Source organism: Montipora foliosa, chromosome 7 (genome assembly GCF_036669935.1).
Source record: "Montipora foliosa isolate CH-2021 chromosome 7, ASM3666993v2, whole genome shotgun sequence".
Classification (NCBI taxonomy): Eukaryota; Metazoa; Cnidaria; class Anthozoa; order Scleractinia; family Acroporidae; genus Montipora; species Montipora foliosa.
Window position 1 is genome coordinate 30,767,110 of NC_090875.1, and position 26,794 is coordinate 30,793,903.

At 38.3% G+C, this 26,794-nt stretch overlaps 1 protein-coding gene across 5 annotated transcripts in view; it reads right to left on the reverse strand.

Annotated features, from left to right (window-relative positions):
- LOC138011787 (A-type voltage-gated potassium channel KCND2-like) overlaps positions 1 to 21,012 on the reverse strand; it is a 29,612-nt gene extending 8,600 nt beyond the window's left edge. The window contains exons 1-4 of one of the 5 annotated variants that reach the window (XM_068858977.1): positions 20,170 to 21,012; positions 16,634 to 16,770; positions 13,972 to 14,136; positions 2,453 to 4,064 (exon numbers count right to left, since the gene is read on the reverse strand). In XM_068858977.1, coding sequence (XP_068715078.1) covers positions 2,453 to 3,600 — 1,148 coding nt within the window. In that variant the 5' untranslated portion in view covers positions 3,601 to 4,064; positions 13,972 to 14,136; positions 16,634 to 16,770; positions 20,170 to 21,012. Of the gene's footprint in view, positions 1 to 2,452; positions 4,065 to 13,893; positions 14,137 to 16,633; positions 16,771 to 20,169 lie in introns of all 5 variants that reach the window. The other 4 variants (XM_068858978.1, XM_068858979.1, XM_068858976.1 and 1 more) reach the window with 4 other exon arrangements.
- Between the last annotated feature and the right edge of the window lie 5,782 nt (positions 21,013 to 26,794).

A 26,794-nucleotide genomic window follows, 5' to 3' on the forward strand; every position in this document is an offset into this window, starting at 1 on the left:
CGGTTATCGTTCGTTAATTGCCCTGAATTTACTATTATCGTTAATTTAGAAGATTGAAAGCTTGATAATGGTCATATGTATTGAAAAGACAACCCTAGTGTATGGACATAGGAATCGAACCTGGGAATGTTCATTATTAACCCGTCACCTTTAACCACTTGACTACCACACCGCTAGCTTTTCAGGGACAATATTTTAAACACCATTTGATAATGCTGTATTATCACTCGGCAACAAGCAATAATAGATCTCTTTCATAGAGCGGTTTTCAAATGAGTGTCGTAAAACCAAAACCAAAGTAATTACTTTGGCCAATCAAAAAGCACGGAGACAATCCAGGAAACCAATCAAAACTCGAAGTAAGTACACGTACCCGACACAAAGCGCGGGAAAATGTGCACGCACGAGCCACGATCTGTTTTGGTTTCACTTCTGATTGGTTGAAAAACTGGCGCGAGAACTTTGAAGCAATCACTGAGTGAAGTAATGCAAAACCAAAGTATTTCGCTAGTTACTTTCGACACTCAATTGAAAACCGCTCTAATGGCGACCAAATATAATATTCTTTTGTTTTAATGCTAATAAGCCTTTCTAGCTTCGCTACGCCGAGCAAATTTCAAAAGAAGTTTTGTTTTAAAATGAGGGCAGTGGCTCTAAAAAGATTTTAAAAGTGGTCGCCATTTATGAAAGTGGTCTATAAACACTACAAAATGTCGTTTTCCAAACTTCACGACAAAACTAAACATTTTAAAATCAAAGTTTAGGCCTAAATTATTAATCTAGCTTAGGCCTAATTACTCTACTGCATTGATATTCTGTGGGAGACTTAAATAAATGTTTTTTCGTTTTGTTTTTGTTTTTGAGAGCGTGGTGTCTTCTTGTTAAGTGGTAAAGCGGTTTCTATAGAGTAGAAACTCCGGGGACAAATCCAATCCACGGATACAATTTTTTATTTCTTTATTTTCTCTGCTACCACAAGTCCTTGGACACAGTGTCCTAAATTAACAATAATAGTAAATTCAAAGCAAATTAAGAATCAACGATAGTCGTTAATTTGGAGAAGAGATCATGTTGAAGTGCACGTTAGACTTCCTCTCACCCCATTCAGCCCAGTCCTCCCTCTTTCTCGCTCGCCCCATGACGAGAGAGAGCTTTTTGTTCGACTGTTTGAATGGCATTTGTCCAAAATCCGTTCAATTCTTGTTGAGCGAATGTTGAGCAAATTTTGAAACCGTTTAAATGAGCCTTAAGAGGCGAATGAAAATAAACACACCGCAAATGACATGCTTTTAATAAAAACCTCTTATCATATTTAAATTGTTCAAATCAAAATTGTACATGTTCTTTGCTTTCACGATGAATTATAGAAACGTAATGTTTGAGTCGCACTTTATAACACGTTGTCATGAATATTATGAAGATTTTATCTAATTGACTTGAGATTTTTTTTTTCCATGTGGACTATGATTATTTAAAACAAATACAAGAATTTGATTTGAAGCAAGAAATTTAAGTGAAAGAGTCCCGATAAAAATTCAAATGAAGAAAAATAAAAATACGAATACCAATTTACTAATTGATATTCTTTAACCAGAGTGATCAAGGCGAGGAATTCGGTGCTTATTTTAAGGCGAGCTAGTGTATGTGTACATCATTCTCTTGAACATTGTATTTCAAACACTTTCATCGCTCCAAGTGCTTTGAAACATGGACTATTATGATCGAAAATTCGCCCGTATATTTTTTTTTCTGCGTTTTGCTGCGCAATTCATCTGGCTCTCCTATTGGGAATTTTAATGGCAAACCACTTGTCTATTGATAAACATTAAACGCTAGTGAAATTGAATACAAATGGCATGTTTAAACATTCATTTTTTCTACACTCCGATGTAGCAAACATCTGCCCCATATCACGTAATTTCACAGTTGTTTCTTGTGGGCATTGTTCGAACGTTGCAGCGACAAACCCATACAATGGCTCGCATATGATATCTTAGTGGGAAGCTGTCACCGTCCAATTGGAAGAGTGAATTTGCGAGAAAACGCTTTATTTGGAAATGACTATTGCAATATCGATAAGAAAGTGATCAATTACAATCCTGTACGCTCGTTTATGTATTCTTGGTGTGATTGCACAAAGCTGTTTCACCTTACGCGCATATCTAGTAGATTAGTATATATCATGAAATGATCTTTGTCAATTTTATCAGCTCCCAGTTAGCTTGAAAGCTCCATTAGTGTAGCGCTGAGTCAGTCCCCGACAAATCGCATGTTCGTGGGTTCGATTTACTATTCTGTGAACGCTGTCACACAGCAACAGAAGCATCAACCCAATTAGGATGCTCCTCTTGAATACAAATTATCTTTAAGACTTCTAAGGTAAATAAATTTCCAGCTATTTTCGCAAACTTAAGCAATGTCGCAATTTGTTGATATTGTAAAGGGTACTTACCCGACCGTCATAAGAGTAACACAAATGTACCAAAATGATTCCGGAATGCTGGAAAACTGAGGGTCTCCGTCCATGAGTTCCAGATAATAAACTGCTGTTCCGAAAAGAATGATTGCTAAGAAGCAAATGCAATAGAGAAAGACGATATCCACCGCGCAACGCCTGAGTGTTAGCAACAGACACCGAAGTCGTCGTGAGTTTCTCGTCAGTTTCAGAATTCGAATCACGCGTAGAACTTTAAGGATTTGGATGTAACTTGGATCTGCTCCGAAGCTCGTCGCGATCATTGTTATGTAGTACGGAAGAATGGCGAGTACATCAATGATATTCAAAGCGTCGAGCATAAATTTCTTTTTCTCGGGGCAAACGTAAAATCGAACCACCAATTCTAGCGTGAATACTACAACGCATATTGACTCTATTGTAAAGAAGATTCCATGGTGCACTTCACCGCAGGTCACAGTTTTGTTCACGCCGCAGCGTAGCGTTTCTAGCGATGCTATTAAAACGCTAAGGAAAATAAAGAAGCCGTAGATGATATGAAAAATAACCCCCGTTTTTGTGGTCTTTGAAGGACCTATGGTTCGCCAAATTTTTTGGCGAAGAGTTAGTTTTGGCTCACAGTGCAACTCACAGACATTTCCATCGCAGTCTATTGTTTCTCCTTCAAGAAAATAATCGTCATTTTCATTTAGTACCGTTTTCTGCTTAGGGCTGCAATATTCCCAGCAGCAGTCGCCAACATCGTAAATAGAAAAACCGTAAAATTGTAATTCTTCCTCAAAAGCCGCCGGGCAGTCTTCTTGAGAACAGTGTAATTTTCCGAAGCGGTAAAAATTCAACACAAATTTGAAAAGATATGGGTCGCGATCGAGGAAATATTCCCTTCTTTGATCGTCATAAAATTTCTTCATGGAGTCCGCGCTACCGAGCAATGAATCAGGAAAACGCAGTAGCGTGCTTTGCCACGTTTGAAAACGAATGCCACTGACGTTGATTGTTAATAACTTGTCGTTCGCCGAATCTTTTGCTTGCCTGCTACCTCTGGAAGCAATCGATTCTCTTGGGCGGTCGTTTCGCTGTGGCTTGCTGCTGTAAATATTTCGATGTCTCTTCAATGTTCCACTTGAAATAGTTGAGTTGAACATTTGCCGTCTTCGACACCAAATTCAGACTCCGTCTTCTCACAAAAGGCCAATATCGAGCCAATGCAATCGTTAACCACACAATAACATTCCTTTTTTTTTTTTTTTTTTTCAGTTCGAAGCTCTCTCGCTCTCCGAAGGGATGTAATACATCCGTCACTTGTATTCACTGAACGAAAATTGTTGTGGTCTTTATTTACTCCGAGGAGTCGTGGAGATTGATTTTCTACTATTTGCTCCAAGTGCGGTATTCTTTCAAACAAGAGTTAAGCCTATTATGGTTGTTATGAACAAAATGATAACCACGTGCTTGAAATCCAATGTTGGAGGACAAAACATGCAAATCATCATACACACAGACTGTTAGCATCGAGATTTTCTATTTCTTTTTGACGGGTGATGTCATTGGTTTATTTAATTAGAGATGAACTTTTCCCTCTGGCTAAATAAGACTTACCGCGGAGAACCTAAAAAAGAAAAAAAGAAACGAAAACTTATCTATTAATCAACACAAAAATATATTAAATTACTACGTTTATTGGGAGTACACGTGAAAGGTGTCATGTTTTTTAAAAATCCACAATTTTCTTTTATTATCGCACTTAACTGTTGCTATCACGCACATATTGCAAGAAATGTAAACACCATTCTTTTTTGAAATCTAAGCATATTTCATTGGTGGTTATTTGTATGTAAATTGACACTTAGTTATAATTTTTTAGAAAAACACTCTACGTTAATTTTGGCAAAGAATTCGTCAGTTGATTTTGTGTTTAAATAATTATAAAAATAAAAGGCGGCTTTGGGGTTCCTGACTTATTTTTAAGAATCAGTAAGGCATTTACTCGTAAGATAAGGACAATAAGTTCAAAGGAGTTGAATTATATCACTTTGTAATTTACCACGTTTAATCCCCGCTGCCCAGATTTCTTGGGAAAGAAGGAGTTACTGAGTCAAATATAGCTTTGTTAAGTTTGTTTAATTGAGAAGTTTCAAAAACGCTTACACCACCCTCACAAACTGACAGTCTGGGCTAAAATGAGCTTTTGACTCTTTATGCGCTGGTGAAAAACTGGGTTGAAAGCCCTGCAGTAGTAAATACTGCCTTCTTATCAGATAAGACAGAAGAAAAATGCTAATGAGAAATTACAAACCCGATTTCCAACCGGAGCATTTTAAATGGTAAAAAATTCCATTTTTTTAAAGAAATCTTTTCACCTTACTGAATACAACAAGCCGCTGACATGAGTCGTTCACGGCGTTGTACATGATCATTTTCTTCAATAAGGTGTTTTTTTAATATCATATGCCTCTGATTATAGTTAGCATTTTCCTTTTTGTCTGGACCTGTATAGTTAATCCTACTAACTATCATAAAAAATAAAAATAAAATGCCTTCGAAGTGGCTTGCATTCACAATTTTAATGGTGTTAGTTTGTAAAGCAACACTGATGCCGTCGAATCGAAACGCCATCGCCCTTAAGGTGGTAAATTTATAAATTCAATTTTATAATTTCATTTGATACAACTAAATCACAATTTTAGTTATCTCTTTATTAATACGCTTTTCGTTTGAGTTATGGAGGAAAATTGATCTTCTTGATCAACGATTTCATTACTCGGCCAAAAAAAAAAAGTCTTTGTCGACAGGTGCAATAGTTAAACAGGACTTTGGAAACAGGAAAGTGAAATTCCAATTTAAAAAAAAAAGGAAAAATTAGGGGGAAAACCGGAAACTTTAAGACTGCATTCCATATTATTATTGCAAACGTGCACTTTCTGTTTTTCCTATTATAAAGATAAAAGTCAATATTTGTAAAATGTGAACGTTAAAAGTTGGTTTGAAATAATTTATGAACGCTCCTTAAATAAACTTATCAGACATGATATGGCGGAATGATAACTTTTGAGACAACTAGGCACTTGTTATTGATAATCTGTCTGTAGGAAATCTCACGATCTACGAGTTTTGCTCTGAAATGTCTGATAATTGGACGAACCTTCAGGCTAGTCCATTGTATAGCTTTAAAAACAACACGAGTATCTAATAATTCCCATGGAATTGCCAAAAAAAAATGTTCTTGCTCCATTTTCGAGGGATGATGTTTCAAACTTTGCACGTCGTAGTTTTTTTTTTTTTTTCATTTTTCTTATTTTGATATCACGTGGTCGTATGTTCGTGGTTGCCTTGGTAATCGGGACTCTACAGACGACAATGTGGCTGTCGTTCAACCAGAAACAAATAATTTGTTTAGTGTTTAGTGTTTTACAATAAATGAAATTGCGGTTCCTACTGTCTTTTATGCCTTTATTTCTCAAAGCTATTTTTTATTTGCTAAAGTGTGATGGGGACCCCGGTAAAGCACTTTTTTGTTCTTACCAGTTATCTTAAGGACGTTCGCGCCAAAATCTTTCTACGGTGAGATTTTCTTCATTTCTCGCCTAGAATTAGGTCATAAAGTACTTACTCCAAAAATAAAAATAAAATTGGGGGTCACCGACTTTGTTTCGGAGAAAATGGCAGTGGAGAAATGCCTTAATTTTGATAAATCTGTCATAACAACGAAAGGTAGCCTCATCTGCTCATCCATCGAAAATCCTAAAAAGAAACTGTTAGAGTGAAGGTTTCCGTGCATAGGTTTTTAGGGGTGGGATTTTAACATAATTTCATGCCGCTAGGGATGACGTAAACGGTAGAGTTCATCCTGGACGAGCATTAAAAAAAAAACAGCCCCATTAAATTTACGCAACGGTTCGTCCTCGAGTTTTCCAAACTTTCAGCCACTACTCGATCAGCAGCTACCTTTTAAAGAGCTTTTCCATCCTCCCGCTCACTTCTCTTTTAACGTTTCATGATAATTCAGAAATAAATGTGCCATCTTTTTGCCGGCCTGGAATTTTTTCCCCGGCGTTTTTGTCGCCATGTTATTTTAACTAATGCTTGAACAATATTTATGAAAGTCAAGAAGACTAGTGCACGACTGATAAAAACAACGCGAACATCAGTCGTCCAGTTGTCTACTTGACTTTCCTAAATATTTTTAATCAATTTTGACTGATCACGATCTTCTCTTAACCAACGCTGTGCAAGAGTTATCGTCCACGGTTTCTGCAAAGGCTTTCAAACCTCAACTTCACTAATGCTCGAAGTAATGCGTGACATATTACAGTCGCGTTACCTGCGCAGTTACGTTTCGTACAAACAATTGGCGCGAACGTCCTTAAATTGTCTATTTGCTTTCAAAAAAATCAACTCAGACCAGGGGCCCATGGGAGCGAAGAACTACCATACTAAGGGGGTATTTACATGAGACCGGGCCGAACTCAGACTAGTGTCAACTTGTACCAGTATAAATTTTTGGAAGCCGGTCAGTGAAAACGCCGTGACGAGACTATAGGGCTAGCCTCCTCAGACATAAACCGTTTTCCTTATGACATACTGTTATGTGAGGAGTCTTTTATGCGGATGTTTGTCAGTTTAACTTAGAGAAAAGATTGCTGAAGATTTCAGATATTTCTTTTGCTTTTCGGGCGCCGAGTGCTTTCGTATACCATATGACGTAGGAGGCAGTGTGGCCGAGTGGTTAGGGCGCTTGCCTTGAGATCCGGAGATCCCGGGTTCAAGACCCGCTCTGACCACTCGTTGAATTTGATCCTGGTAGTCCCTGGTTCAACTTCCCAGCCGCACTTGTAAATAGCCAACTGGTTTGCCTCCAGCCAGTTTGGATTCTTAACAGTTGTTGTTGTTCTGTTCTGTCGTTTCGTTGTGTTTCATTGGCCCTAAAAGGCCCCCATGGGAAGCGGTCAATTAAGTATGTATTGTATTGTATTGTATTGTATTGTACGTCTCCATGCTCAGTTTGAATGAGATATTTGCCGAATAACTCAAGAACGCGGTTATCACTCCACCTTTGAGAGATGTAAGTTTCTCATTAAACACTCTTAGATCTCCGATAATTTCTCTGTGTCTTAACTTTGTTTACTCAGTTTTCATGGGAAGCGATTTTACTTTCTTTCCTTGTGTGCAGCATCGTAGCTAACGGCCCATTCTTTTTAATAATCGCTTTTTTAATGACGTCACGGCCGCCATGACCATCACGTGACAAACCCAACTCACGAGACGTTTAGGCAAGCTCGCGCAATCAAACTGACACTAGCACATTTACAATTGGTTTAACAATCTGGCGGATTCTACTCTAATGTTTACTAATTCTACTAATGTTCACTTCCGGTTTCCTTTGGTGGCCCAAAAGCTTCTCGTTCCTATTTCCGGGTTTTCTGTTTACAACTAAGCGCGCTCCAGTTCAGTGCGTCTAGCATTTATTTTAGCGTCTGAGACGATTAATTCGGCGTTGATAACCAGAAATTCAACATATTTTCGATTGATTTAGGAAAAATACTTTGGACTTCACTTCCGATTTCCTTTGGGGGCCCAAAAGATTCTCTTTCCTATTTCCGGGTTTTCTGTTTACAACTAATCGCGCTCCAGGTCAGTGCGTCTAGCATTTATTTTAGCGTCTGAGACGATTAATTCGGCGTTGATAACCAGAAATTCAACATATTTTCGATTGATTTAGGAAAAATACTTTGGACTTCACTTCCGATTTCCTTTGGTGGCCCAAAAGATTCTCTTTCCTATTTCCGGGTTTTCTGTTTACAACTAATCGCGCTCCAGGTCAGTGCGTCTAGCATTTATTTTAGCGTCTGAGACGATTAATTCGGCGTTGATAACCAGAAATTCAACATATTTTCGATTGATTTAGTAAAAGTACTTTGGACTTGCAGTATTTACGCCTTTCGCGCACACCCTGTTTAAACGGGCCTCATACCAAACTACCTCGCAAGGAAATTCGGCATTTTTGCAAAAGGCGCTGAAGAATGAAAAATCTTTGCTCAGAGTGGCTTTAAAACTTCAGACTAAGGGGCGAGCGAGCAAACTCTTGTTCTGTTAGGGGATCATTAAACAATCCGCTCTTCGAATCCCAAGCTTATATATCGGGGCACAAGCGAACATAGGTGAGTTTCACGTTTCGTCATCGCCGCCATGTTGGTGGACCAACATTAGCTCCTTTAATTCGTCCACCAGCAATTGTACTTTGCAGCATTAGCTGTGGTTACACTAGCCCTTTTACCCATGGGCAAATAATGTTTGCCCACAGGCAAGGACGTTTTTGTGTGTTACCGCTTCTCGTAGACCGAAACTACCCTAAGGTTATTTCCATAGCTACATCAAAAAGAACAAAAGAACTTCCCATGACAGTTCCTGAATTGAAAAGTTCGGTTTATGTGCTCCCTGGGGTGGCTTGGCCAATCATAAAGCGGAACTAATTTGCAAGGTCAGTGAACTCATATCTAATGATATTTTACCCTAAGGGGAGTCTTTTACTGTGTAACCGTATCCCCAAGGGAAACATGAAATCTGAGCTGAACCAAACCCGAGCCATTCACCCTCTGGAAAGCCCCAAACCCAAGGTGTGTGTAACCACAGCTATTCTGAGATTGGTTGCAAGGCACCTATTTCAAATTCAATCGCATCAAGTGAAATATAAGATAGATTGAAATCAACGGTAAAGGTGAAGTGACATATTAGAAAAAGGCGTTTGAGGAGAATATTTGAAGGCAGCCACAAAGGGTGGATAAGCAAAGACCTTTCTATAAAGAAATATCTCATTTCCCAAGTGTGTTTGTAGACCTCTCCGAAAACTCCTTCATAATTAATATTCGACAAGCAAGTTAAGCCCCGTGCAAACGAAGGCAACAACATCCAATATTGTTGGAAGTTGTTGTTTCTGCAGATGTTGGATGGTGTTGGCAGTTGTGTGCAAAGGAACGCAACAACTCCCAACATTGTTGGAAGTTGTTGTTTTCTGCAGATGTTGGATGGTGTTGGCAGTTGTGTGCAAAAGAACTCAACAACTACCAACATTGTTGGAAGTTGTTGTTTTCTGCAGATGTTGGATGGTGTTGGCAGTTGTGTGCAAAAGAACTCAACAACTACCAACATTGTTGGAAGTTGTTGTTTCTGCAGATGTTGGATGGAGTTGGCAGTTGCGTGCAAAGGAACGCAACAACTCCCAACATTGTTGGAAGTTGTTGGTTCTACAGATGTTGGATGGTGTTGGCAGTTGTGTGCAAACCGACGCAACAACTCCCAACAATTTAAGGAAGTGCAGTGTGTTATCGGAAAGATCCGACCCACAATACGTTGTAAACTTACATCTTACTGCCATCTTGTTTTCAACATGTTAATGCCTTTCTATCTCCATGGAGACCATATGTAATGCGCGTGCGCGGCCTTAACATGTAGGCAGAGCTGTGCAAATGTAACCAACATTGTTGTGATACGCTTCAATATTACACTTAAGCAATCACGGGACAAATGAAATTTTGGGAGTCATTGGCTCAAAAGTTTGTTCAATTTCAAACGTCGGGCAGCAACTCCCAACAAGACGCAACAACATGCAACAGAGTGTGCAAACAGACGCAACATGTAACACCCAACAATGTTGGACCAATGTTGGCCAACAATATTGCGTCCGTTTTCACGGGGCTTTAGAACAAGAATCTCTCCAGCTGTTATCTCTTTGATTTAAAAGAATCATAAAGGAAGTTCCACACACATAACCCATCATGTGTGAGTCACTCAAAACATCACTTGCAGTGCTTTCAGCCAACGCTTATAGCTGGCTTTGTTTCCATAATTAAAACGTAAATAAGTGTTCATTTTTGCGATAAGCTTTCTTCCGTGCCATAAGGGACCTTATTCGATCTACGACTGCGAAGTCTTCTAATATTGCCAGGTGAAGGAAGAGTTCAGTATATCTGATGATTTATTAAAGAAAACATTTCTCTTGCCCCTTTCGGTTGTTTTCGAACCATATGTCGAAGCTTTTCAAGTAATTAATTCCATCCTCTCAATATGATAGGTATAGCTATATAATGACAGACAATTTGTGCTCCTTCTGCAAGCAGGAATCCGAAACAATGTATCACTTCTTTTACAACTGCCCTCATTCGAAGTCATATTGGAAAGCTCATCTTAATCTAAAAGACATTTAAACAGTATCCTATTATCATATTGGCCAAAAAAGTATGTTTTTGTTTATGTCCTAATGAGAATTACTATAGCCTCACTCAGTCTCGAGCAACATTTCTTTTGTATTTTGTCCATGCAAACGAGGCTAGTGAGTCTAGGCACATAAATAACATAATATTTTTTGGCCGCCATTTTTGCATTCGGTCTGTATTAAACATGGAACCTTTTCGTGATTATTCTTCTTCATAACTCATCGAACTATCTTCGAACTGAACCTAGGGAGCGTTGCTCCAAATTGGGAAGAAAACTGAAGTTGGCATTTGTATGCTCGGGATATTATTTACTGACTGAGAACGTTATAGTGGTCATTTCTCGTCGCAGATTTACGTCGAACAAAAACACCATGCTTCAGAAAGAGGTCATGTCAGGAGCCCATGGTCATGTAGAGTCTATAGTTTATTAAACACCACAGGTTAGCGCCGTTCTGCTTGTCAGTCGGACTAGCCAGTTGTAGATTCTAAGGTATAGATTTTTCCTCTTTTGTGCGTTCACCCTAAAGATTTCTTAAAGTCGAAAAATGGAGAAGTTATTACTCCAACGAAAACACCACTCAAGTGTTTCTCGCGATATAGTAAAACCCCGCGGGTAAGAACCTCCCATTTTAAAATTTAGCCTAAACAGGTTCTTACATAAATGTTAATTAACAGAAATTTAGGCTATCTATAGGTTCTTAAATAGCTTCTTATTTTCTGGATAAAAAAACCACCTTGTAGATAACAGAATTTAGTGGTATTTGGCCTTCGTCCCCTATGCAGCAGTCAGTTTTTCCCTTCCCTAATATAATATTTGATTAAAATTGAAATGCCGAATAAAAAAAGTTTCATGAAAATGACTATAATAAGTAAAATTGAAAGATCACGTGGCATCATGAGCTCCTTCCCAAAGTAAGGGGGTGTTCAATCTCGACCCCAGAGCTCTTGTCTTGACTGAGGGAAAGAAGAGCTCTGGGGAACTCTGAAACGAAGTGTCTTCTCATTGGTTTTCGTGAAGAACAATCAAAAGCGTCTCTAATTGATGCATTCATGTTAGCACGAGGAGTGAGCAGACGCCGTAAGGTTCAAATAGCCAATTCCTGGCTTTAAAATCCCTCCGGCACATGTTCTCCTACCTAGAGTTCCCCAGAGCCATGGATCGATCTAAGGCTCTGGTGAGGAGAATGGGGGTGTTTACATGATACCGGGGCGACTTTCGCACCTGCGCGAGTTCACTCCGGTTTCCTTTCTTAGCTCTGTATTTGTTTACATGATATCATCGAAAAAAGTCACGCTGGGGCGACTCACACCGGCCCGAGTTCATCCCGATTGCTGCAACGGAGCGAAACTTTTTTTCCGGCGCGAAATCTCGCAACGGTATCATGCAAACGAGGAACAACCACCCGTTCCAGTGTGAAATTGGCCTCCCGGTGAGCTGGAACGGGTAGCACATGCGTACTTTTCCTGATAGACGCCATATTTGAAATTTGGATTCACGCTTGTATTTTATCGATATGTGGTGTCCCTTCAGGTAAACACGATACGAAGTCACCTCGTCATCATGTAAACGCGGTATTAAGAAGTCAACCCGGTGTGAAGCTCGCTCCGGTGCGAGTTTTCTCATGTAAACACTCCCTAATGCTCATCTCACGAAAAGGGCGTTTGCACAGAAGTCTAAATGCCAATTGATCTTATTTGCCAAAGTGCACAATTTTTTAGAGTTTAGATGATAAGAACCTTTTTCAAATTTTAGGGTCAAAAGGTTCTTGTTTAGAGGGGGTCCAACTGACAAATTTTGGGCTCACAGGTTTTTTAAAAATAGGTTCTTACTTGCGGGGTTTTACTGTATCGTTCAAAACGCCCTGAGCGTTTATATCGAAATTAGTAGTGTCAACCCCGCATGTACGCCATATCTTGGGTTAGGATTTTAATATCAAAGAAAATAAAATGTAAGAAAAGAATGGTACACCTGTCAATATATCAGACATACCCAGCTGATAAATGAAATAATAAATAACCTAATGTAAGCGAGACTATAATCTACGAAAAAAAGTCATTAGAAAGATACCCGTAACCAAAGCCCATTGTTAGGGACATCGATCATTTGTCATCGGAAAAGTGTACTTTTAGCTAATGCGAATTAAGAAAGCCAACAGTTTTGTGCTTGATCATCATGTTGAAAGATTTTAAGATTCATTTTCATGGTCTAATGTTATCGTAAAATCTTTTATGTCAGTTTCGCATTTGCTTAAAATACTCCTTTATTTGCGGTTTATCCGAGCTAAAAGATTGTTGTGTAACTTTCCGGTTTTTATTCCTGGACAGTTCGAAGTGAAATAGATTAAGTTTTGATAATAACATGAATTTATGTATCGCGTCGACGCTCTTTCTTTTGGAGGATGCTGGCAGTTTCATGTGTGCTAGCAATCTGTTCATTTTATTCTGCGTTAGGTAATAGAGATCAGCTGGAATTCCTCCTAAACTTTCGGTGAGTTAATCCGACAGTGGCGTAAGTTGAAAAAGTACGTTTTTTTGTGTTCTCTTCTACAACGTAACACTGGAAATAAAATACTTTAATTTTTTGTGACGTTTTTAAAATGCATATACTTGTGGCGTCAGTCATTAGCCTAAACAGTTGAAAGGCTATTAGGAGTCGCCATAAAGACTACAACTTACGTGGCAATGGCTAGCTTTTATCCTGGGGTAAAATATGTTTTTGTTTTTTTTTCCACCAAGGAAAAAACAAACATTAAATTTAAAACGTACTCAGACTCCATTAACATTTTCTTATATGTAATAAAAATTTTCATGCATGTAATAAAAGACTGTGGGCGACGTAAAGAACTTGAAAAAATAAAGTTAATTTTGGTTGAGAAATTAGCATCGGCATTTTCGATGAAATTTTAACAAGGAAAAGGTAATGTACATTTAGCGAAGAAAATGAACGAACTAGAAAAAAAATTCATTAAGTTAACGAGTCGTTATCGAGATTGACAATGAAATTTCAACGTAGAAAACGTGATGAACTTTCGACGAATAAAAGACTAAACTAGAACTATTTCATTCCGACAAAGGAATCGACATCAAGATTTACGAGGAAATTTTCAGAAGCTGGAACATTTGATGGTAATTATGCGCCTCTAACGTTACGTAAGTTCTCGCATTTACAACAAAACCCAAATTGAAGATTTTTAAAAAAGACAACAAGCAAACAACATCTTGAGCTACCTTCGCCTTGTGTTTTTGTCAGTCTTCCGCTTATTTTAATAATAATAAAGATCTTTAGATCTTTAATTATTATCTTACTTGATTTGCAAGCGTCTTCAACACTTTCGTGATCCACTAGCGGCTATGGAGCATTCAGTCAGTCAGAATTGCCAAAGGCGCGTCTCTAATATTTGCTTGTCTGTACAAGATCTCAATGAGCCACAGTACTGGTTGTGATGACAAACTGAAGGTTAAGGTTACACTCTTGAAAAAAAAGGTGTTAATGGAAGTAGCTATTGGTGCCAGAGAAAGTGTATTCATGTGACGTAAATGCAATGACACCTAAAATATGGACCAAACGAATCGTCGTAGACATATCATATATCTCTAAGGCAACGAATGAAGGAAAAAAAGTTCAAAATTGTTTGTGTTCTCTAGTGCTAGAGTTGTTTAAAACCAGACATTGAGCACGCGTTAGAAATTCAAATGTATTCGTTGTCAGTCACGCGTGACAAGTAACCACAAAACCAAAACTAAACAAACAGTGATATTTTCGAACAACTCTGACAAATACACAGGGGCACCCAACGAGAATATAGTTCAAAACCACTGAAACATAGCATTGTTAAACGTATTTTAGTATTTAAACGACAGATATAGGCATATTTTTATCCCCTAAAAATTTTTCATCTGTTCGGATTTCCTAGCTGAAAGTCTAGTGATCCGAAAAGTACAGGTATCAAAACTTACCTTTTCGAAAATCTCAGCCAGAAAAAAGGCTCCCGAAAATTCTAGGTGATCTTTTTAGGGTAAAAATCCGCTAAAAATGGGCAATCATACCATTTTTTAGATGTTCGAAAATCCTAGGACAGGCAGGCAAGGAAGAAATTTTAAAAGAAATATTCCGAAAATTCTAGATCTCAAATCGTCTTCCGAACAGATATTTTCCGAAAATTGACGTTGGGTGCCCCTGAATACACGACAACCAAGGGATCATTTCATTGGAAACTCAACATAGCTCATACTTTGAAATTGCAATTTGATTTTTTGTCAAATTTAGAAGTTTTCTGGCAAACTATTGTAGTTTCTGTAATCGACATACGGAGGAAAACTCATGAGAATTTAGACCATTGAAAATTGCCACGTGGTTTTAAATTTCTAAAAATATTGACGACGCGTGGCGATTGATTAAGCGCAAAAATTACTGACTCATTCATTTCTTTGGATGAGCGACAAATCCAAGAATGTCGAGGTGGCTGGCAGAATCTTCTCTCCTCCTCCCGACTCATCTACGAAGATCGAAAGAGACTCTGCTGCTGCCAGTGGTTAGTACACAGAAGCATATTCTGTGGGTTTACATGAATCCCTCAGTAAGCCAGCAACAAATAAGGTGTGCAACTCGGTAGTTTCAATTCGCCGGATATGAATGTAAATGGTCGAGAAACCTTTTGTCAGACCGGCATATGACTTAGAGGACGCAATATAAAAACACAAATTTGGTTTATATGAAGCTACATTTAAGTGACATTCTGTGGGTTTACGCGAGGTCACATTATCGGCCAACTAATCGACTCCAAATAGCCACGCTCGCTGTCTCGAAACAGAACAAACATGACCGTCTTTCCTTTTGCAACGACGTAACACTGTCAGGCAAGTTACGGGAAATAGACCGAATGCAAAAAATGGCCACCAATACATTATTCTTTCAATTTTACTCTTGTCAACGAGGCAAGTAAGGCCAATTAACACATAGGCAAATGAATAATTTAGTAACGGCCATTTTTGCATTAATTTTAAGCCAATATATTGAGATCGTAGGGCGAATAAGGCTCATTTTCAATGAACGCCAACCATTCAAGTATATTGTGTGTTACAACAATCGACTTGAGTATCTCTTTAAGTAATCACGCATTTGGTAAAATTATTTATCTACCTTCGAGAAAGAAAATGTTAGTCATGTTGTAAGAGTAGCGAGTATGGCCCAGTGGTTCGGGCGCCTAAAAGGCGTGCCTTGCAATCCCGAATTCAAGACCCGTCCTGCCATTCGGACCATTCGTTTAATTTTCAAAACTGGTAGTCCCTGGTTCAACTTCTTGGCTGCACTTGGAAATAGTCAACTGGTTTGCTCCGGCCAGTTGGAATTCTTAACAGTTGTTTTTCAATTTAAAATAGAAGAGTAACCAGGTTTTGGAAACATATTCATGTAAAAAAGCGTTCTCCGGGTAAGAATCTTGGCACACCTCTAACACTAATGAAGCCGACAATAACTCCTAGCCTTTGCCAAAAAAAATACTCTATTCTTTTGGAGTAACGCATTTTTTTCCCTTTTACCGTTTTTACAAATTTTTCGGCATTTCCATTTTCGATTGTATATATTTCCATCTCGCACATTTACATCGTAGTTTTTAAAGGTTTTAGTCTGGAAGCCGAAAGCTTATGTTGTTAAATTGTTGCTCACTTTTGTTGTTTCTTTGATTTCTAATTCGTTTCGTTAACCCTGAAAAGCCCCAATGGGGATAGGCCAATGAAGGATGTAGTATATGTTTGTTAAGTCCCATACACACGTTTAAACCTCATGTTAATTGTTTTGGATTCAAAGTGTACGTGTATGTTGCTCTGGGCATTTCATCATGTAACATCGGATCACTTTCTGCGCAATCAAGTTTCCCAGATATTTCGGCCGACTTAGAACGTCATAGAGAATGCCTTCTAAACAAGTGGGACGTTTCCATCAAAAATGATTAACACGGACAAAACAAACCTCTCCGACGGACCCTTGCTTGAAACGTCAGCCAATTTCACAGTCCTGCGTCGAAGGTTGTCAATATTCTTATATTATTTCTTCTTGCCAAAGCACCTGCTGTCTGTCTGAGGAAGCTTTTTTCTTTGTATTTCCTTCTGATATAATTGAACGAGACATTCTGTTACGACTGAATTAAAAGGTTTAACTTTAATCGCCTACATGTCAATCGGTTTAATTAGTCAAAATGCTAAGATTTGTGATTTGTCAAATTGTGTCAATCAATCACATTGCGACTAGTCTTACAGAGTGACTGTGTCTTAGATTATTTGTAAGACTAAACTGACAAAATGTTAACAAAGAACTTTTCTCATTGTGGCTACCAAAAACATTATTTCGTCCCTCCATGCTAATGAGTTTGGCTTTACAGGTGCAAAACCCGAAAGAAATTTGCTTTAGAATAAGCTCAATGGATCTACTTAATTAAGCGTTAAAAGAATAACGAACGTTTTATCGTTTGTGGCAAAAAAATAGGTCTATTGAAAGACTCCGGAACACACCGTAGGAATCTTAATTCTACACAATGATTCTTTTTGCTTTTGAAAGACACTACAGCCTAGAAAATCCTCTTGATTTCTGTGCATTTAATAGAGAATCAAGCAATCTGCCTTTGTTATTTGTCAAAATCGAAAGAGTGCAAAGATTGTCGTCGTTTAGCTGGAAAAAGCTGCTTCTGTTGAACGGATTCTTAACTCTCATCCATGGTTGAGCTTTGTGACATCGATATTATCCGGCCGGATTAGTCCTTGTGTGTTAGTGATTATCCCATGATCATGTCAGAAAAGGACTGAGCAATACTGATGTTCAGTAGAGTGATTAGGCTCTATTTTCACCGCTCACTCGAGTTCGGGTATCCTCCCCGAGAAGAGAGTGAGTGAGCGAGTCACCTTCGAGAACATGATCTCAAGCATACAAAATTGAAGAAAAATTGCATGAAATCTGGTTAAGTCAGCGTTTGAGAAATTAACATTAGACAGGCATCTGGTTATGTCAAGAGTGAATTAAATAAGAGTGTTGATCTATCACTTTGCGGTCTTGCCCCAGCACAATCACAAATGGGATTTATTTTTAGATACACTTTGCGCGGGAAACAAACACAGGGCCGCCAATTTTAACCAATCAGAAGAAGCCGCCATGTCACGGGTGACTGCTTCAGCCAGGTTTTTTCAGGGACATAACAGTGAGCTTAACGACGGCGATGGCAACAAAAAAAACCGCAAAACAATGATATCATTGGTTAACAGAGGAAAAATGATCGTGGTGCACGTGCAGCACGGATTTTAGCGCATATTTTTGCGGTCCTCTGCATAACGGCGACGTGAAATCACCAAATTGGAGGTTTTGACGACAACGTAAGCATGCAACAGAGAATCTTTCATTTTCTATTTTTACTTTAAAACCGTTCGTACCCACCCAGTTATCCAGGATAGTTCGCCTGGCCCGTATTGTACAACGTGAAAAAGACAGAATAATCGCGAAATAAGTGTGATAGCTAAAAATACTCGGTGTGTAGCCCGACATGTCAAAAATTTGGTAAAAAAAGAATTAAACTTTTTAATTCCTCTTTTACCAAGTGTGATAGCAGTAAGTTATATTTTGGAGTGACGTTTTCGTTGTCGTTGCTGTTTAATGTTCTTTCTTAAACTCAAACTCGTTCGCAGTGTCTCTCTTCTGGAAACGAGGTTGTCTTAAACTCCCTTCTATCGGAAGACGCCAAGTATTTCGACCTCTCATGTAAACCTCTCTTATTACTTTCGATAGTTTAGCGCACGTTCGACAGCTTTCTCCGTATTCAATTAAATTTGAAGATCATCTGATGATAACAAAAGTTTGTCTTTACTTTGAAGCCATTAATTCTTATGGCCTGCAGATGAAAAAAAGAAAAAAACAACATTCACCTCTCGAACGCCTCTTCCAGTGCCATGAAATTCTCTGTTTCTGAGAATTGTGTCCGCAGTCTGATTACCATGAGAAGCACACTTTAAAACCATCGTGATAAAACATTTTCCGTTTAAAGCTTGCCGACACATTTTTCCCCGTTGAAAACAATTTCTTATTCTCCGGTTTTGAAATTGAGTTTACAGTTAAATGGGTTGTATTAAAATCGTTACCTCATGAAGTTAATTTGTTTTGTATTGGTAAAAAGGCCAACGTGTCTTCTAGATAATAACAAATATATTGGCTAATATCCCGAAACGTTTATCCAGAGGAGAAGTTTCGAGAAATTAGATTTGCAAAGAAGTAAACTCTTGTCATTTAATAACAACAAGGCGTTTCTGTGATAGGCGAGGATTGTGAAGTCAAACTATCAATAGTAAAGCGTGTTCAAAAATGTTGTTCATGTTAAATATGTCATCTTTGTTACGCACAGAGCAACTCGCATCTGCTTCCATAAGCCTTGAAAATCATATCCGGGGGATTTTAAGTAAAAGAGTGTAGAGTTGCGATTTATTGAGATTATAAACCTTTGTAGAGAAAAGGAGAGGCAAAAGGCTCTTCTGTGAACAAAACGAACTCGATCTTGTGGGTCCCGGCTTCAATGAAAAAAACTGTTCCTCAAAGATCTTTGTTTCGTGTTTCTTTTTTCTTCCTTCATTTCATTAAGAGAACTCGCATGTCATTATTTTCCGTGATATACCCTTTTAGCTGTTGTCATTATAGCTACATTTACATATTCTGTGTTTCATAATTGTTTAATTTAGTATTTTTAAATTTAGTTAAAAGTCTTTTCTATATAAGTAAACTATGTTTTTTTCTGACCGTAGGCCACTTCTCGGATGCTCTTTGCTTTGTCATTACATATGTTCATATGCATCATTACGTCATTCTTATTATCTCTCGTTCATTCTACCATTTTTGTTCGCTATTTCTAGGTTCTTTGTCATGTACTGTTTTATTACCAAATTACTTTAGGAGAATAAAGAATCTCATGATCGTGGAGATCGGAGTGAACCCGCACCAAAGCCTTGCCACTCAGAACTATTTCAATCTTTTATGTTGATATTTTGTGTGATACTTTGGGATTAACTTGCTGTATTTGTCATTTTCCTTATTCTTCCCTCCCGACGCCTAAACAAAACTAAATTTTCGATCGGTAGAGGAAAATAATTTGCGCTCGGAATTTTCGCATTCAGGAAGCGCTAGACGTTAATCTAGTTTTGAGTAAGCTTAGAAATTAAGAGTCTTCATGTGGTAAATTAAAATTTTACCAACTGCAGTGACACAACACGAAATTGCATTCACTCCAGGCGCCAATGCCAAATAGGCGCAGATAATTTTGGAAAACGAAAACAAAAGCCACAGACATATTGAACATTGCGGTGCTTACCTGGTTAAGGCATAAATCAATTGTTTGAAGACCTGTGTTTCTCGCTAACAGCCTTAGTTTTCATATAATAAAATAACATGAAATTCTATTTGCAAGCGTAACAGTGTTGGTGCTCCATTGTCTTATAATTTCCATTTAGTATGTCATGGGCAATAAGCAAACGTCTTACCTTATTTTTCGTAGCAGCATGGTCACTTTGACTCGGAGCTTTATGAACTTTCTGCAGTATTAAGATAAGGATTTCCTAATGGTCCTTCCTAATTTGGCAGACACTGAAGATGACTTTTGCAACCAGAAAAGTTGGCTTCTAGATGATTTTGTTCTCAAAATAGACCGTCAATATCGCTACATTATTGGCCCGGCAAGTGAACAATAATAGGTCGTTCAAAGCAGGTGTAGCAAGGACATTAGTGACCAATCTCACTTGAAATGTGCTTGAATCTGTGGACATTCAAATGAATCGCTTCCTTCAAAGATTAGTTTTTTTTTTTTTTTTATTTCGCTCCGACTCTGTAAAATGGGCTCCTAGCAACCTAAATATCATCAAGAAACACTCACAGGAGGAAAATGTCTTTTATCTTTAGTGTCTAACAAAGGGACCGACAATAATTGTAAAGGCTTAACTCATTTTCTTAGCCGTTTCTGAGTTTCAAAGGCTTAACTAATTTTAAGAACTCTGACTTCACAAAGAGTGGGATGCGGACTTCAGTGGTGTACATGAAAATTCGAGTTTTTTTTTCTTTCGTCACAGCGACTTGTTGTAGCGCCACAACAACTTAAGAAACTAAATCCTTCATTCGTATGATGCATGTGCATAGCCAGTCCCTTGTATTGTCTAATTTTCTTTTGTGTATTTCCAAGTCTATTTAGTAGTGCATTGAAAATGCTTCAAAAATGCTATAATGTTTTGGCACTTTCAATTAACACTGTCACTTTTCACAAATAATCCCATGAAAATTTAAGCTCCAACATTATCGTTTGATCAAAATTTCCAAATACGGATTGTGATAGTATACACCTCCCGGTTTTATTTATTGTTGCAAGCGAGCCGATTTCTGTTTTATCTTTTTTTTTTTTCTTTTGCTCATATCATACTGAACTTTTTCTTGTTGTCATTAACACTATAAGGTTTGTTATCAATAGCGCTTTCCGTTAAACTCAGGTGGTGGCTATGCTAATCAGCTAAGAAATAATCTAATTTTTCTCCTAATGTATTAAGCCGATTAAAAAACGAAAAATAATTCGTCCTTTTTCTCGTCGTTTGTTTTTGTTTTTCTCTTTCATTTCTCTCTTTTTTTAACTATCTCTTGTTTGATTTTGCGCGAATTTTCGATGAAGTCGTAACGCCGTTTTGGATTGTAAAATGAATATATAGAATACATGATCATAAATAGTCCACTATATTCGGCTTAATACACTTGCTAAAATACCATGTCACGCTGAGAAGTTTTCTCGCATAAGATGTTGCCGACTTCAAGGTAATTTCTTTGTTTTTCACGTCACGTGATCATTATGTCAATCACGGACCAACTATTTCTTCTAGATGAATGTCATGCAGACACCGAAGTGTTTTTCGACTTTCATATTAATTTTTACGCGCTTTGAAAGGCAAATAAACCCGCTTGGGTACTTGCCAGGTGTGGCGAATGGCAGGAACATGTTCAAATAAGGGGCGAATATTGGTCACTCACCCACATCAAATTCGTTTTTTCTTATGTTTGCCCCAGAAAACACATTTTCCACGTCCCTGGAGATTTCTCAAAGAAGCCGTGACAGAAATTTTGAACTTTATCGAATAGATCTGATCCCAGGAGCGTAAAAGAAGCGAACAATGCAAAAATCGAAAATGAAAAAAATGGTATATTGATTATACAGACATATCGTTTGTTATTCATATGTGGCATCCTTCGAGTTAACGACCCCCTTAGAGAGACCTGGCTAACTAAACATAGTTATCAAGGACTGACATTGCTATTAGCAACACATTAACATTTGTATAAAATTAACATCCATTGCAAGTGCGTAGAGTTTCCTATAGCTGGAATCTGTTTCGTCTGTTTTCTGTTACGTCGCACTGTCGGCAACAGATGTTTCTGTTCTTTGGTTTTTTCGTCTTACTTGTCTCTTTGTTGCGTGCAGGTTCACTGCCACTCTATGTTCATTATTTATTTTCACTTTGTACTTGAGTACAAATATTGAAACATCACATAGTCACAATGCTCGTTTTTTTTTAAATTTCAGAATACTCAAGAATTTATTATCGTGCAGGCTTGAGAAAAACTTTCTTTTTTAATGCTGTTTTGACTTTTAACTTAAGGGCCGCGCGCATGCTCAAGGCACAGATGTCTATGTTCGAGTAATGGCTAGTAATGGCCCAGTAGTTTACTTTACTAAGTCACCTTTTCACGCGTTCCCCACTCCTTCACTTGAAGAAAATTAATGTGCAAACGTTTACCAGGGAATCATGTTTCTATAAAGATTAATTTTCCTCCTAGATTGTGCGCGAGAGCCTGATTTAACGGGTAGGACACGAGAGAAGAAAAGAGGAATGAATTTGACCTAAAGTTTAGTTTTACTTTACCTTGCATGAGCCGTGTTTGTACCCAGAGGCAGTTTCGTACATTCCGTGTTGAGGAAACAACGATTTAATTAAACGAAGTGATCTTATATGTGCAGCATGCCACAATCGTTCGCCCTTCAACGGAACAATGATTGGCAGTAATTAGTATTTATCAAACTCTGGGAGAATTTTCTTCTATAAATATTTTTCATCTTGGAGCTTGTTGTTTTGATAGCAAAGTGTCATCTAGTTCCCTTGTATGTCAACCAACTGTCAGTTATCATGACAGGGTCGGTAGTGATCAAACAAGAAAAAATATGATGGTTCGTGCTTCATATAGAGTTGACCCAAGAACACAACATCTAGAGATAAGTCAACTTAAGATCGATTACTGTGAGGGATATCGTTTTTACGGACTCCAAGGAAGCAATAAGGAAATTGTTATGGTTTCCGTTCACGGGAGACTTCCGTCCTTATTATGTATTTTTGTCTTGAAAAATTGCCTGCGATATCCATAAATGACAGCTTCTCTCCTTTGTACTAGATAATGAACGACATTTTATCAACGCCTATTCCACACGCGAGCAATTTTGTGTGAAAATTTAAATGCAACAGTCATTCGTAGTGTGAACAAGACATAAAGGTTTCTCAAAAACTTGTTTTCTGATTACCTAAGAGTCCAAAGGTCAGATTTTGTAGTGATAGAGGGCGTTTTCCATTTATCACAAAATCTCGAAACTTTCAGTTTCCATCGGGTGAAAAACGTGTTCCATTTAACTTAAGTCCATTCGCTTCTCGGCGAGTGAGATTTTGCGCGCCAAAATGCAAATTATGGCCTTCGATAGCCTGAAACTGGTAAAACCTTTGAAAACTTGTAAATAGATCATACTCTTCCATCAGAAAGTTTCCACGGGGAAAACAGAACTACCTTTTTAGAAATTCCTTTAGCTACGGAAATTTTCTAGTGGAAAGAACCAAAAAGTAGTGTTCCTTTTACACGGAACCGAAATTTCCGAAAATTTCTTTTGTAAATGGTAAGCAAGCAGAATCTTTCGTTAGCCCAGCTGTTTCTGGTTCTAACGTAGCACTCGTTTGATCATCGCTCTGTGTCTTTTGATTTAAAGCAGAGATCAGTTCTTGTTTACTTTCTTTCTTCTGTGCGTTTTCACTCACGTGACCAGCAGCCATATTGGATTACTAAAACAAAAGAAAGTATTTGCATAAAGATAGAGTTTAATTCCTGGAGGAGTAGTTTGGTACACCATCATGGCGGCCATTTCTTTGTTTGGGAACACCAACATGGCCGCCGTGACGTCATGTGAAAACGCTCTATTGTGTTATGGATAATACGGAGTTTAAGAAACGACGCGGACGACTACGGCAATGACAAAACCACAAAACAATAACATCATTGGTTAAAAAAAAGGAACAATACTCTTGCTGCACGTGCGGCGCGCACTTTCGAATATATTTCTGGGGTGCTCCACATAACAACAACGTGAAATCACCAAATTTGAAGTCTTGACGACCGTTGACTGTGAGCATACAAATGTGAACCTTTCATTCTCAATTTTATTTTTCTCTCTGAAACCGCTTGTACCAATTCATTTTTAGTATACTTGGCCTACATTCAGTGAAAATCGTGAACTAGATGGAATAATCGCTCGAGACTTATGATGAAGCAAAGTTGTATTTTGCGGTGACGTTTCGTCGACGTCGACGTCGCCGTCGTAAGGCGCCCGTAAACGAGGAAACATTATAGCTGGAACATAGTTTCCCGAAATGTTTGCTCGGGGAATAAACGAGGAAACATTTGCTGAGAAAGCAAAATGTTTCTGAAGAAATTCAGAAACACTTTTGCTTCCTGGGAGCCAAATTTTGCTTCCGCAACAAATGTTTCCTCCGGCCTTTGCGGGGGCGTCTGTAGATCATAAGGTCCCTAATTAACAATTAGACCCGTAGCCCGCAACTACGGGTCAATAGCTCATGAGGCGAAGCCGAATGGGCTATTGATTGTGGCCCTTGAAGTCGAAGGGTCTAATTGTTTTAGTATTCAGCCAACTAGTCGGACAGGAAAGGCAATAATAAAGTTAGCAAATGCAAATTGAAGAAATATATATTTGGGATTAAAACGAAAGAAAGCGCCACGCTTTTCGCTACTCGAGGACTATTAGTAATAGTCATCTAGTAACGTAGCCAATTAAAATGCAGGATTTGCAGTAGTCCACTAGTTGGGTGATACTAATGCAAATTATATGTTTGCTTTCGATAAACGGGGCGGTCAGCAAGTTGCACGTTTCGACGCAACTGATCATCTGTAAGTGCAGAGATGTCAGTGTAAGAAACTGCCCTCAAAGTGTTGTTTGTTCAAGGTACAGAAGACTAAGGACAGTTGCTGTCACACTAAAAAAACAAACCGAAGGTGCTTGGAAACCATTGCAACCGCGTAATTTATACCAACAAACTTGCGTTTGGCCACGCGGAGGGCGTGTTTGTCAAACGACATTGCGAAAGAATTTCCCTTCCCCACGAACAACAAAAATTATCTTGAAAAAACGAAGACAAAATTTCCCAATGTGGACGAGGCTTAGGGCGCTTTCCTTTTGTCAGAACTGGCCGGCCAGACCTGTCCGTTTGCAAAGAATATGCATCATTTGAAGAACACTTGCTCTGTAATTCCTCGCGTTCTTCCGGAGGAGTAAATATCATCCTCGACGTGTGTTTAGTTCAGTGAAGGCGTTGTAGAGTTAATCGTCCAAAATGCCCGCGGTCTGACCGGTCAGTTCTGTCAAATGGAAAGCGCCCTTAGTCATTAGGTCCGTCAATTTCGTGAACTTCGAGTAAATACATATTGACAGCAGTGGCATGATAAAAAAAAATGCTCATTTTAGACCATTTTTAAACCTACTGCCCTCATTTTGAAACAAAAATCCTTTTGAACTTTGCTCGTCGTAGCAGGCTAGAAAAGCTTTTTAGCATTAAAACCGAGGAATGTTTTATTTGGACGCCATTATGAAACAGGTCTATAGTTCCAGAGCTAATATTATTGCATTGTGGTCGACTTTCCCTTATGTCTTTCACTTTCCGCCACGGAGGAACATTAACTGATACAAGACAATGGTGAGAATCGTTTACGATGTACAAGGCTTAAAAAAAATGGAAGGATTGCTTCGCACTTATTTATTTCAAAGTGGACCGTCTCACCGAATGACTAAGGTTGAAACGTGGAATTATTTTAATGATAGCTCAGATAGTGTTATTCAAGGTGAAATATAGTCGTTTTCAATAAACTGCTTTTGAAGGCTTTACTATAAAACACATTAAAATTGTAATTTTTTACTCAAGAATAGTAGCGGAGTTCTTCGCAGGAGAAATCGTTGGAAAACTGTCATTGAAAATGTTCGAATTTCTACGATTTTGACAAATGCCTCTTTTTTGCAGCTATTACTCACACTCTCTATTTTTCTTACAGTTTCTCCATTCGATCGTTGTATACCGCACCTGTTAATATTTGATCAAAAGTAATCAGCCAACTATTCGCCTCCAAGCAGCAAAAGAAAACCCAAGTTCCTTACCGTGATCGTTTCAGTGAGAATTGTTAAGATCCACCTTAGTTGTTCATCCGTTTTTTTACATACTAAAGAAGAAAGCGTTATATACATAGAGCGGTTTTCAATTGAGTGTCGAAAGTAATTCGATAATTACTTTGCTTTATGATTACTTCACTTAGTGATTGGTTCAAAGTTCTCGCGCCATTTTTTTCAACCAATCAGAAGTGAAACCAAAACCAATCGTGGCTCACGCGTGCACATTTTCCCGCGTTTTGTGTCGGCTACGTCTAATTACTTCGAGTTTTGATTGGTTTGCCTGATTGTCTCAGTCCTTTTTTATTGGCCAAAGTAATTACTTTTGGTTTTACGACACTCAATTGAAACTCGCTCTGTAGGTGAAAGTGATTGGTATTTGCCTTCCTTGTGCTTTGCGTTTTACGTATAAACTTGGCAAGCGTTTCTGCAAGTGCGCATTGTCATTGCTCTTGTGAACCAGGCCGTAATACGACTTGTTAGTTGTTTTTTCTCGTGTTTGCTCGCTCGTCCAAACCAGTTTTTGGCTAGCTGAAAAGGCCAGCATGCATTCGCCGTGAAAGTACCCTTTGGTTGATTCTGCAGATAGCGGAGCAGAGATTACGTAAAACGAAAGAAACAAAAGACAGGAAGCAAAACAAGTCCAAATA